Raw genomic sequence first — 14207 nt, forward strand, 5'->3', positions numbered from 1 at the left:
AACAGGATAATTCAGGAGTGGCGCTTCAGAGCAGAGCTACTGAGCGGCCATTCCCATCGGTAGCAAGCCACGCCCCCCTCAGAACAGTATTTCATTGCTTACAGATCTGTCTTACTTTGTGTTCCAGGTCTTTTCTCTAGCTACAGCTCGTGGTCATTTGTGCTGCATTTTTTTTTGTTATTTCTCAGGGCCCGATTCACAGAACTAACGTAAGACAAAATTCTAAACTTACTACCATTTTGGCATTCACAGAAGGCACTTACTCATCAATTAATAAGTGCCTTCTTTACAATTTAAGTCCATGGTGGAGGAACGTTGCTGTAAATTGATATCCTCCAATGGTGCTATTGCAGGCTATGGGCAGAGAGTGGGCCGATGGTCCCCTGAACAAACAATTAATCTTTATGGTTCTATTTGTTGTTCCAAGGCCATCTATGGTGCTGAAGTATGGGGCTTTGTGAACATCCAGCAATTACAGCGGGAGGAAAATAAAATCTTACGATCAATTTTGAAAATACCGCAGAGTACCCCAGCTGTAATGACCCATAGAGAATTAGGGAGGCCGTATTTAGAAGATTTGGTTAAACTTAGACCTATTTTGGCATGGCTAAAAATGTGGTCAAATCCCGAGGCGATTTTGAGCAGACAAATTTTAAGTGATTGCATGGGAAGGGATAAAGGCATGAGTATACCATGGCTCAAATATGTAATGACTAGTTTGGAAAGTCTTGGTCATAAGGACCTTTTTTTAAATCCCATCGGGATTGTATCTCAAGATAAGTTGTCCATCAAGAGATCTTTTTTGGCCCAGAGAACCACACACAGAGCAGAGGTCGAAGGATCCAAATGTACTGTGAGTGCCTATAGCTTTGTAAAAAACACCGAGGGAATGGAGCCGTATCTTTATCTTATGCATAACGCCCAGGACAGATTTTTAATGTCTCGTTTTAGGCTCAATCTTTTATCTTATTTACTGGCCGACCCACCAGGTTTTACATTTCCAATTGAGCAGAAGGGTGCCTGCGGCTGCGACAGCAGGTCTCCGCAGGACACCCTTCATTTTGTACTCTTATGTCCTTTTTATTCAATGCCCAGGCGTAGATTTTTGGTAGGAATTTTAAAGCAAGCCAAATTAATACATGCTAAAGAGGCTCTAATTTTTTTGCAAAAAGCGGTTGATCCCTTGACATTCTGTTGTATTATGAACTTTATTAAAGTTGCGGTGCGATTGAGGGCTACTAGAGGGCAAGCCTGATTGTTATCTCCTTTAGGAATTGTTTTTCCTAGTCTCTTTTTTAATTCGGTAGGCATTCTCAGCTTAACTCTGTATGTATTCTCAGTCAGGGTTTTGGTAATGATTTAATTGTATTTTAACTGTTTGTATAGATGTGCTTTTATGGTGTTTTTTTAATCATCGAATAAAGAATGACTGACTGAAGTGCCTTCTGTGAATACCAAAATGAGTAAGTGCACTTACTCATTTTGGTATTCACAGAAGGCACTTACTCATCAATGAGCAAGTGCCTTCTGTGAATACCAGAATGAGTAAGTGCCTTCTGTGAATACCAAAATGGTAGTAAGTTTAGGATTTTGTCTTAAGTTAGTTCTGTGAATCGGGCCCTCAGTGTTTAGATTTTTTGCAGTTTGTTCTCATTAGGTATCCTGCAAAGTAATTCTGTTTTGCAGCTATGCAACTTTGCTGGCGTACAACAATGCTGCACTCACCCGTCAATTATTCATGCACTCAGTAAGTCATTATTCGAAGCACTCGCTCATATATCTAACCATTAGCATGTTCTAACATGTAACTAAACACACACAAAAACTCCATTCAATGCAGAGACACTTTCACGTAGACCAGCCTGTTTTTCTGTGTGCACGTTATTCTGACCTATTTATAGCTTTCAAGAAATATCCTCAAATAATCTGATTTGGCTGCTTGGACTCCAGCCCATTCTTCCTAGATTCGAGCTCTCAAACTATGCTTTTAAATCCACAAGAAATGTTAATGTCCAAATGTTCTACTGGAATTCCTACAGGCAGAGTACGGTTCCTCTCTTCAGGACCTCCTGCGTCCCTCAGCCAGAAGTACCTCGGGAGAAATCAGGCACCACTGACGTGACCTTGGCCCTATTTAGCATTGTTGCTCAACAACCAGTCCTTGAGCAAAATACTGGTAACAGAAGTTCGAGGCCAAGCTTGTATCGCCTCCACTGCTTTGGCGGCAGGTGGGAATTCATCATTGCTGACCGGGAACTTTACTAAACTCGTTAGTTATTACTTGATGAGGCTTGAACCAATGCTAAGAAATTTCCCAGGATGTCCACTCCCAGATCCTTTAATTGGGGCATGGTTTGTAGCCACAAAATAATCAATGGCGACCTAAACCTGCCCCAGCTGTGTGAAGTGCTTTCCACTTAACTCCGCCCCTGCTCCCACCCTCCAAATACAAACCATCGAATTTAAAAGGAAATCTCCTTCCCTGAGCCAATACTAGTTCCAATCCTTCTCAGTGCTTCTGCTCACTTGGCCTGGAGGAATTCCTTCTCAATGGAAAAGGTGCCATAGAAACACAAGTATGCACACGGTTTATAATTGACAGCCCCCAGGTAGTTCCCTCTTAAATCATGGGCATTGGGTAGGTGGCCATTGAAGTAGCAGTTAGAAGGCAGAGCTCTAAAGAGATGTGATTGCACTTGAAATTGTAGATGCCGTTTGAAATGTAGTTCAGATGAGACGAAATCGGGCAGAATCTATCTTGTGCTTTAAAAGTCTTTCAAAGGAAATATGAAATGTAATTTTAACTTTACGTAGGCATTTCCACGCACCCTACATATAAGGTGCACATTTGCTGCCATGTGCTTTCCTATCGGAGGATTCAGATTTATACAGTAGGATTATGTGTTTTACAGCAGGTGTTGATGCAGAAAACATGTGATCTAAAATTTGGCACAGGTTTCTAAGTAGTACTTGGCGAAATGATATCCTTTGCTCAAGCTCTACGTCTCTTTACTCTGCAGAATGGCGTTGTAGTGAAGTGGACTCACTGCTGATTTGTCAGAGTTACTCGGTACAATGTTAAAATATTAACATCCATCTATTTCAAACACAGGTGGCTCGGGCTGTTCAGCAGGTCACAGCCACTGCAGAAGTCAGCACACCAAATGTAAAAGCAACTTGGATTTACTTAGGTCCTGGGTCCAACTGGAATGACTTTTCAGAAACTTAGTGAATTTTGCGATTAGATCAATATATATCGAATGTTTTATAGTAAATTCTGACGTTTTGTACTCCTACTATTTTATCGCTTAAATATGGGCTATTTGTAATGACTGTTAAAGTGTGTTTTTTTTAAAATAATATTGGTACCACTGATTTCTGAAATTTCAAAATGCTGTAAGTTGCAAACCCTACTATTCGACATCTGAGAGTACTCTTGAAGCTCCGATGTCGGCCCCCACTAGTATTAGATCTTGCGGCCTTCGAACTCAACAGGAATGTCTGTGCAGGGTTCAGTAGGCCAACTAATTATCTATCAAATCACTTGGTTTTTGATACCTGCAAATTAAAGTTTTTTTTTTTTTTTTAATTGTGCTTTATTTCCGTAGTAGGTTCAGTCATGCAAGACAACATCAGATTTGCAACTGCGGGTGAGGATATTAAAATATGGGACTACTCTTCGATGACAGTGGTGGACCAGTTTAATCCGCATACTTCGCCTTCTGGAATTTCGTCTCTTTGTTGGAGTACTAATAGTATCCTTTTTATAAGCAAATGCAGTTGTTTGTAGTGCAGTGCATAATTTTCATGCTGACATAGATTTTATCTCTTGTGTAAAGTTTATTTTTTTCTGCTTCCATTTTCTTTTTGGTAGTTTGCAAATAGAACTTTTATTATAAAGGGTTGTTTATACTGAACATTGTTTATTTAATGCACATATTTACTGGTTAGGTCACCAGCTATAGAGCGATTTGGAAATATTTAAAATATTTCACACTGCCTGACTGCCTTCCCATTTCTGTCTTAAAATGCTGCCACGAAGGCCATTTTCATGGCCACAGGAATATGAATGTCCAGAAAAAGGACAGATTGATGGAAATGGCAATCATGACCATGGCAACTAAAAACCATCTTGGAATGTTCAGATACTGTGGTAGTTTTAAAGGATATAAGGCAAAATGTGAGTGTCTTATGAACGTGTGCCAGTGCCATACCGTTCATAATTGGTCACAATTTTACAATTCAAAATGGAAAGTGCATCATCATAACAATGGAGATAAAAATACACCTGCTGTCCAAGGCCTTGCGCAACAGACACTCAGAGACCCTTTTCATCTAACTTAGGGCAAAACACAAGAAAAATATTTTTAAAATGGAAAGCAGAGAAGCCAGTGCTGCTTTATATGTAAGTGGGCATCTCGAGGCCTGGCCTTATTCTGATCTCTCCATGGCCAATTGTATTGACTACGAAGAAGGGGGGAAAGGTAAAAAGCTCTTAACCCCATGCTCTCTGGCATGGGCAGACCAGCGGAGGGCGAGTGATGCATATGCAAACCCAACCATTCTGGCCGGTTAGTAAAAAGATGAACTGTCTAAAGCATTGTGTAACAGCTGAGGTGGAATATTTTACACTCACAGCCACCTTGTACCTGAGCAGGAGGGTGTGTTTTCTTCCCTTGTTTCCTTAAGCTCCTGTGCTACAGAAAAATATACCAGGAAATGAATCGCGACAGATGGATAATGGATTTGAGCATTTCTACTGTAGGAATGAGGGCACCCAGTTCAGTTTAGTCTTGCTTTGCAAGGGGAATGGGAAGGGAGCTGTTGCTTGCCGCTGAGCGGTTCAATACGACTTTGAGAGTCCCACAGCAGCTCCATACACTTTAAGAGGGGAGTTCCAAGTTGCAGATGGCTGAAGCCTAAAGTCCAAATCCCTGGCACTAGCCGGTTGCAGAGATGAGAGCGCTGAGTCGGATCCGATGGAGACAGGGACCCCGAGTCCAATATATGCTCTTATGATTGTGTCTTAGGGCTCATCTGTTTACATTACTCACCCTCCTCGTCTGCCAGCATGCTGCTGCTTCAGTGAACATTGCTGATGATCGTGCTAATGCCATGCACCTGTTTCCCCAGCACTGCTCGGTGCCTTGTCTCACCCCTCACAAACCTCCTTTATGGTGAGCACTGCATTCTGCTCAAGCAATTTGTAAGTATAATGACTGCATTTTCTCTAATTGCGCAAAGGGCACTAATTGAAGATCCCTCCCTGCCACCTTTCACAAGGGCCCACAAATGTGATGTGTGTGAGTCTTAGTAAATATGTAAGAGACATACGCTTGAGTTGGAAGCACTGCAATTTTTTGTAAAAAAAGCGCGACTCCTAGCTTGCTGAGCACACCCTTTCCTTTATACAAGAGGGGCCTTTGTGGAGTCGACTGCGTTTGAAGAAAAGGGAAAGTATATTGACATTCTGTAGGAATGAACTGCATACTGTGAGAAGTAACAGCAGATATCTTTCTGGTTTTTCCCTCAAGCTAATTGGTATATTGTTAACGTTTTGCTTATACCAGAACGCAATTTCTGACATTTTTATTAGTAAAACAATTTCTTTAGTTTCTTTTAGTTTTTAGCTGTATGACTCCTTTAACTTTGCATTCAGATCATTTTCTGGCTAGTGCCTCGGCCTCTGGTGATAAAATAGTAGTTTCAAGCTGCAAGTCCAAATCTGTTCAGCTTTTTACTCTTGCTGAAGGAGTAAGTACAACTGTGTTTTTGTTTTTGTTTATTTTTGTAATTTTACCATATAGGTTTTTCAGTCAATACTATGTGTTCAAGAAATGTCAAGTAAGAGTAATATTCAAATAATATTTTAAAGTTTGTGTGAGAAGTTGGCCTGATATATGATGTCACTAGTTCTAGTGTACACCCTGTATCAGTCCAAACAACCCTTATGGTGATTGGTTGTAAAGTCAACCTTCTAGACCAGCTATCCTAGTGGTAGCATGGACAAGAGCAGTCTTAGGCTAAACTCTGTATGGCATGTGAAGCCAGCTGTTATACCATTTGCAATCCCTTGAATACCAAATGAAAGGACACCACAACAGATGTATATAAAAAATAGAATGTATTTATTCTAGTCAAAATACCCTCAGCACTCTTTATGAGATTCGAGGTAAGTACAACACAGTCTTATTTAAGCATACATAAGTCACACAGGTAAGTAATACAGTTAGGCCCTAGGGGCCACGCAAACCATATACTAAGTAAGTGGTATAAGGACCACTGTCACGAACACAGTTTAGGCCTAGGGAATCGCTGGGGCTACACTATACTACCAATTGCTAGGAAGTGGGAGGCCCACGGGATTCAGGTGCAGAGTGGAAACACTCATGCGTAATGAGTTAAAGCCGATAGAAATAGTGTTTAGAATTAAAGAGTTTTAGGACACTTCGGAAGGAGCTAGGAGTTAGAGACTTGGAAACTAGACCCTAGGATAGTCAATACCCTTGTGAGCACCGTAGTACTCAGTTTACCTAGCTCACGGGCTGCGGGTGCATAGGTGTGAACTTGCGTCGGGTTTCGTCGTTGACTCCTATGGATGCCTGAAGAAAAGATGCTGACAGGCAAGCAGTGAAGAGTGTCCGGTGGATTCCAAGGCTGGAATCAAGAAGAAGGATACCTGCAAGCACAGGGGACAGAGTCTAGGTCACCAGCCAGGAGCCGGGTAGGACCCAGGAAGGAACCAGGCGATGTCGTGAAGATGCAGGTGAAGAGGTGAAGCTTGTCGCAGCAGCCAAGGGTACCAGGAGGTGTCGAGGACGACCAGAACCAGGAGCCGAGCTGCCCCACGAAGGCTCTTGCTGTTGGCGGCGTCTATGTCGAATTCGGACCCATCAAGCCTTGGCAAGCGCAACCCACGCAGGATGAAGGATTCGCTTCTGTTGCAGACCAGGAAGGCCTGAGGTGCTTCTCTTTCGCAGGGAAGCAAGGGCCAGTCTGGAGGAGCCAAACCAGCGGTGGAAGGTTAAGGGTTCGTCGTCACTGAGGCTACTAGCCAACGGGCAAGTAACTGGACAGACGTGTCGAGCAGGAAAATGCAGAAGGGCCCCACACAGAACTCGTGGAGTGTGGAGGGCTGATCTTCGGTGCAGATGGTGCTCGGGGTTAGGGCTTCTCAATCCCCAGAGCACAACTTCGAGGATGCCTCCGAAGCTGCGCTGGAAGACAGTAGCCAATTTTCCCAGGTAGCCGGTCCCACGTCTCTCGTCGCCTCCACGGATCTCAGCTTTGCTGTGGATGTGGATCAGGGTCGGAGAAGTCTGGAAGTCAAGGCGCTGGTCGGGCTCTGCAGTCGGTTCCACGTAGAACTTGGGCAAAGCAAACGGCAGGTCGCTTTATGTTGCCTGTTTGCACAGGGTGGCCACTCCTTGGCCACAAGGGAGATTCTTCAGTCTTCTTCCATAGTCGAATGTCGAAGGTCCAGAGTTTCTGTTCAAGTTGCAGTTTTTCAGGATAATCTAAAGTCCTAGGGACCCAGCTCCCACTCTTATACTAATCTGGGGGGCTGGCTTACCTGCTAGGTCCCTCCTATGGATGGGACCAGGGAGGGGGGTGGTTACACCCCCTTCCCTTTGTCCAGTTTCGCGCCAGGACTGGGGCTGGAGTGCCCCAGCACCGGTTTGAACCGGACTATGCATGGGACACCTTGTGTGCCCCAGGCAGTGTCTCGTTTATTTCATCCCTCCCTGCCCCAATACACTAAGGCCTGTCTAGGGTGCTGCTAGCACCTCCCAAGGCAGGAAACCTATTGTCCAAGCCTCCCTCGCTGGAAGGACTCCCAGCAGCAGGAGGTTAGACTTGTGTCTGTGGCAGCGGCATCCATTTTGTGATGCTGGGGCTCGGGTTAACTTTAACCGGGTAGTAGGATTTTAACATGTCTTCTCCCTCTAGAAGGGGGGAATACTATCCTCACCACCAGAAATGGTGTGGGGGTAGTATTCCACAGTGTTAGACACCTTACACGGCATGTTTCGATAAAGCCAAACCATAGTTACTATAACCGTGAGGATTATAAGGCACTTTAAGAGTATATGGTAGGCAATATCATAGAACAGCTATAAGGACATGGTTCCGAAAGCTGCAGACAGGCTCAGCTCATGCTAGAGCACCATCTCACATGTTACCAAGCACTCTGCCTCCAGGACTGTTAAGGCCTGCCATAGGAGTGACCGATAGGTTACCCATGTGTCTATATATAAGGTAGGCATAGGAATACTATGCCTAAGCAAGGGGTGATTACACAACCTTGCCCCAGCTGAGTGATCAGCCAGTTGTGTCATAATGGAAGGCCAGCCAGGGGTGGCATAATACATGCTGCAGCCCCTTGTAGGCCTAGGGTACACCTAGGCCCTGGGTATCTAAGGTCCACTGTACAGGGACCTATAAGGTGATCCTTACCAATTGGGTTATGTACCTAAAGGACATGGTATGAATTTAGAGAGAGAACAGCTGGGCTGTGGGTCTGATTAGCAGGCCCACAGCCACATCTAAGTCGAAAACCAGTGAAGCAAAAGCAGAAAGTGGGGGTGACCATAGAAAGCAGACCCTACTCTCCTACAGTTTGTTCCTGCTAAACAAAGCTTTCTATAAGAGGGTACATACATACACATGCCCCACGAAGATCAGGCATAGCAAAAGAAAACGTGATGGGTGGAGTGCTTGAATTAATCTCAGCCATTGGTAATTACGCGGGGCCACTTTCCAGTTGATACTTAATGTCCCAACATTGCATTTTTGACTGCCACCAGCCGTCAGTAAATCTGACTTTGTTCTGCTCCGATAAGAACAGTCCTGCTAAAACTCCCAAACCTGACCCCCTTCAGATGGGGAAAAAAAGCATCACCAGACCAGTTTTTGCCTGTGTGCACAGTGAGGTGCATTTTGAGTGCAATGGCACGGTGAGCATGTGACCCACGTCTCCAGTTATACCTAACAAGAACGCTACAGCAGAATTCACCCAAAATACATCCACACAGTGCAGTCACGCAACTGAACAAAACATCAAACTCTGCATGGATGTAGCAGGATGTAATACACAACACTGGTAAGTATCTACAAAATGACGAAACCAGTTTATTCTGCACCCTCTCACTCCGTCCATTTATTGAGCACAACACTGTTCATCCACCTCATTCAATTGGCAGCATCTGCAAAACGGACCCCAGAGGGCAGACTAGATCGTCACTTGAAAATTGTATCATTCCCGTTGGAGAAGAGAATACTAAAATCAAATGTCCCTATTTTTATCAGTGAACTTTAGAATACACGTGCAACTCTTAAATTTTTTATTAGGGCTAATATTGCACATATAAAAGGTCCATTGATAAGGATCTAGGTGATAATATTGGTACTCAAATACCTCCCCTCAGACATCCGTGTATCCGTCTCACATTATGAAGGACCCAAATGGTAGTCTGTATCTGCGACATGTGGGTAGTTATACATTGCCAATGGCAATTTACGCAGAACTTTCAAAACACTTCTATTCTTGTTCACAGTAGTGCTCAGATAAGACACCTTATCCTATCACTAGACCTTCTTTGTATCTTACTTCTGATGCTTTCCATAGACTGAATGGTTTCCTGTCTACAGTGCGATCTTCTGATGGCCCCCATCCCGAAAACCTTTAGGTCTAGAACCCTTTCAATAGGAACGCAATCAATTCATAGACTCCTTTTCTCAAAATCTGTTTTTTTTGCTACCATTTTACTACCATCCTATTAGGCTGAGGGGTTTGCTGCATCAGCCGAAGCTGTATTAATTTTTTTGCGACGAGCATCTCAATGTCTTCTGCACTGTTAGTTTTTCAGTGCCCCTTCGTGCTGTACTGCTTTAAAAGCCCTTTTATAGATCTTTTTCAACTAACCTCTGTTGTCAGAAGACCAGTCTTTTTCTGCCCTCTTCTTCCTTGTAAATTCATCAAACCTCTGTGCTAGGAAATGCAGGGTCTTGAAAAAATAAGTTTAAGGTACTCCTAGGCAGATGCAGAAAATTCCCTTGATTTCATTTCTTAGATTAGAGGAAGGCCAGCACAAGCTAGTACACCTAAATGGCTCACCAGAAACTAGGATCTATTAAGTCAAAGCAACCACTGTCAGCCTCCCAACACCTGCCGGCCACACAGCACAGTCTTTCTCTAAGCAACTTACTGGGCCACAGCATTCGGCATCACTACTCATAAAAGCAATCCAGTGGGACAGAACAGTATGTGAATCGCTGATTATTTTAAAGCGTTTACTCTGCAAGTCTATTTTAATTGGTTAATTGCTTAGTAATTTGTTAATGGAGAGGTCTTACAAAATTGTATCTTGTAGAAGCACCAAAGTAACATTGTGAGTATTTGTGATGGGATAGACATGGCTTCTGGAAAGTCTGTTGTTCATAGACAAGTTATGATCTCTTACTCTCTCAGTAAATGAAATGCTAGAAGACCCCTTTGTGTGCCTATCATCTGCCGGTACCATATTTATGTTTTCTGTATGTTTTTTTTCCCCTTTCAAACAATGTCTAACGAAACCTAACCTTTATATTGCAAGTGAAACTCTGACATAAGACGAGGAACACATTTAATGGTATTTTAAATTAATATTTTTCAATTGCAGGAAAAACAGACTTGCTTACATTTGCATTCAAATTTTCAATACCTTGTGAGTGGAGGTCTTGATAATACTGTCAATATCTGGGAGTTAAAATCTAGAAGACTTTATCGCTCCCTTAAGGTAAGGATCAAACTTGAAGCTCCTTTTAAAAATACTTGTGATTGAATGCTATTGAAGTGTACTGCAAAGTATGTGTGTACTGATCACTTTGTGTTTGAATGTTTTTGTTTAAATTATTATTAAATGAAAGTCAATCTGATCGCCTTCTTCCCTCCTTCTCCCTTTCCCACCTAGATCAGGGGTGGATGGGATGTTTCATTCCGGCTGCAAACTTTTGCGACTTAACACAGAGTTTGGGCGATGCAATACTTGTCAACCATTCAGCTCCATACACGAGTTAAGGTTTTACTCCACAGTTCCGGTGAAGGAGACAATCGTTTCCCCACTACTGTGGTATATCATATCGAGCTAGTTCCATATTTGCAAACAGCTTGTCTTTTCTTAATTTCAATGTCTTCCCAAACACCCAGTATGATCAGGAAATCTAAGCAGCATGCCTAGCGCTTCATGCAATCTTCCTCATTGGTTTCCACCAAAAAGTCTGTATCACGGGACATAGACTCAATGTATCATAGAACTTACCACCTTATCCAAATCTCTACACACATAATAACATAGAGCCGCTTACCAACCATTGTCTTGCGTATTCCCCAAACCCTTCTCCCATTTGATTTTTAACTTCAGGGTATGTGAGATTTGTTGGTCCCTGTTGCAAAGATGGCAGACACAACTTTCACAGCTATTGTCTTCCCATCAAATAATCTATCCTTCGATGGAGTGGCCGGAGACAGTCTCAACTCTCGTGTAATATGTTAACTTGCAACATGAAACAAATGTAATGTTTTGTATTCAGCGCACTTCACCAATTCAACCACTATTATATAACTGTTAATGTTTGTAGGGTGTAAAAGGGTATCCTCCTCTGGTCCGGGTTTCAACAAACACTGAATGCCTGCACTCTGGCTGTCTGACATGCACATATGCTTCGTTACCTGATGGGTTACATCTCTTTTAAATGTATAAGTTTATAAAACATAAAATAAACCAATGTTTGTCAAAGGTCTAATTCCCATTATTTACTTTTTATTCACTTTCTTTTAGTTAATCTTTGAAAAGTTTGCCACTAAAGTAATAATATTTAAATACACATTGTTCAACCCTGACAATTTTTAACAATGATCCTCGATGCATTTCGAACCTATGTGGTCCTTTATCAGGAGGCAATATTCTAAGAAGCAAGAGAGTAATGTGGGTGAATTAATCTGTGAGACCATAAATTATAATGCCAATGACCTGTCAGATTAATTTATGGAGCCCTTACCTGCTCCTGGTATAATAAAAAACACTTCCATTCTTCAAAATGTTCTCGATGTAAATGAATCGTCAAACATAATTATATCCTGCATTCTATTCGACAGTCAGACTGGGTTAGTAGGCATTTCACTGGATGAGGAAAAGTGAGGATCTACAATAAATGTAGTGCTGTGTTTTATTTATATGTATATGCAATATATGTATACACATTATCAAAAAATGTGGTGCCCACACGTTGTACCAAGTGGAATGACCGTGACTCCATCACTAAAATCCCAGTGCTAAAGGTAGTGCCATGCTTAATGCTGCATCGTGAAATCTCCTTAATAAGCTGTACCTGCCCATGTACAGTACATCATAATGGTAAACAGACATACCCGAAATGAGTAACGATTCAAACAGTGCCTCGATTGTGCCAGCAACATATAGTGCCCATACATAACATGAACCCGAGAGGTATGAAGCAGGCGTGTGAAGGAAGACACAACGCCATACTGGCAGAGGGCAGGTATTCAGTACTTGCAACATGACACAGTTGGAAATACTTAAAAACGGTGTCTCTCGCATTTGTAACTCTTCACTCGTGAGATCCAATCTTGGCTGTGATTATACCTTGCTTTTTATCCAAAGAGCTACTTCTGATGATCCCAAGTTTGCTCCGAACCCATGTTCTCCCACTTTATATGCCACCTATTTCTGCAATTATGGAACAGTCCTCGACCCCATTTAAAAGGGAACCCAGAGCCTCTCAGTAGTCACTACCTTTTATAATACATTTGATGACATTCAATAGTTATTCTGAGACCTATTGGTGCCTATCCACTTGTTTATAAATAGTTTTTAGTGTTGTGCTTAATAACCATGATCTGAGTCTTGATCCACTCCATAATGTAGGAGTAAGGCTCAGTTGGCATTCTTTGGCTTGGTTTCCCAGAATCCGTTTCAGCATCCATAATCCTCTATAATAAAGGGTATTTATCACCCTTATGCAAATTAAGCTTTGCTGTTCTAGAACAGGCATCACTCCTTTGGAAAGCACAGATGTTATGGCAGTAGTGACACTCGCTACTACATTGTTAATGATATTTATACAGCGCAGCGGTTACCCGGGGGTGTCCTGGCGCTAGTTACATCTCCTTTAGGCAAGGCGCGGGCAAAAAATTATTGGGTAAAAAGCCAGGTTTTTAAGCTTTTCCTAAAGACCAACCGATCTGAGACATCTCTTAATTAGAACGGCAAATTATTCCAGGCTTTAGCTGCACAGTAAGCAAAACTTCTGCCTCCCCACCGTACTTTTTTTTATGTGGGGTACTGCGACCCACCTGGCCTCCAGTGACTGGAGTTGTCTCCTTGTTATGTACCAGTGGAGCTGCTGTCTTAAGTATTCATGGTGTGTGAGTTAGTTAAGTATTCTGGCCCCATACTGTGCAGAGCTTTTAAAACCAGGCAGAGGGCTTTGAAGCGAACTCTGTTCCTAACCGGTAGCCAGTGTAATTTCTTTATTTCCTTGGCTACTGAGTCAAATCGAGATGTGCCCGTAAGCAGTCTGGCCGCTGCATTTTGCAGCATCTGAAGTTTGTTCATCAGTCTTTGTCGAACATTTAGATATAGGCTATTACAGTAGTCCAACCTTGACATTACAAGGGTCGCGACCACCGCTTGTCGGCTACTTGAGGGCAAGAATGGCAATATTTTCCTCAGTGTTTTTATTACACAAAACACAGCTTGCTGCTCCTCCTTCCCGTTCTCTCGGATTGGCCCTCCATACTCTTTCCCTCCTCACTGCATGTAGTAAGTGATACAACAGCAGTGGTCCATGCCACATGCAGGAAGGAGGTGGAGCAAAGTCTGGACTTGGCAAACCAATGCTCCCAAAGCCCAACTGAGCCTCTCAGTAGCCACAACACAGAAGGCAACATGGAGACATTAAAAGTATTCAGCAGCTAGATGAGTTTACAAAGAGCCCTACTTGCAGATACGGAAATTCGGCACAACACAGGGCTCACTGTCTGGTGGTGGTTAAGTGTGTTCAGGGGAGGGCCTGCTCTGTGAAGTATGAATGAGACTCTCATCCCTAGTTCCCCACTCCCTCCCTTTTCTGATGTATGCCCGCCTTGCAGAGACGGAATCATTAGTAGAATTCTGAACTGCGTTTCTGTGAGGCTGGTGCGTAAT

At 42.9% G+C, this 14207-nt stretch overlaps 1 protein-coding gene across 3 annotated transcripts in view; it reads left to right on the forward strand.

The window, feature by feature from the left end:
- The window catches only part of NEDD1 (NEDD1 gamma-tubulin ring complex targeting factor), a 307814-nt gene that overhangs the window by 36209 nt on the left and 257398 nt on the right, over nt 1-14207 (forward strand). For 2 of the 3 annotated variants that reach the window (XM_085653831.1, XM_085653833.1), the window contains exons 2-4: nt 3609-3755; nt 5660-5754; nt 10662-10778. In XM_085653831.1, the coding sequence (XP_085509957.1) occupies nt 3620-3755; nt 5660-5754; nt 10662-10778 (348 nt within the window). In that variant the 5' untranslated portion in view covers nt 3609-3619. The remainder of the gene's footprint in view (nt 1-3608; nt 3756-5659; nt 5755-10661; nt 10779-14207) is intronic. The other variant, XM_085653832.1, reaches the window with a different exon arrangement.

This window comes from Triturus cristatus, chromosome 4_1 (genome assembly GCF_964204655.1).
Source record: "Triturus cristatus chromosome 4_1, aTriCri1.1, whole genome shotgun sequence".
Lineage (NCBI taxonomy): Eukaryota > Metazoa > Chordata > Amphibia > Caudata > Salamandridae > Triturus > Triturus cristatus.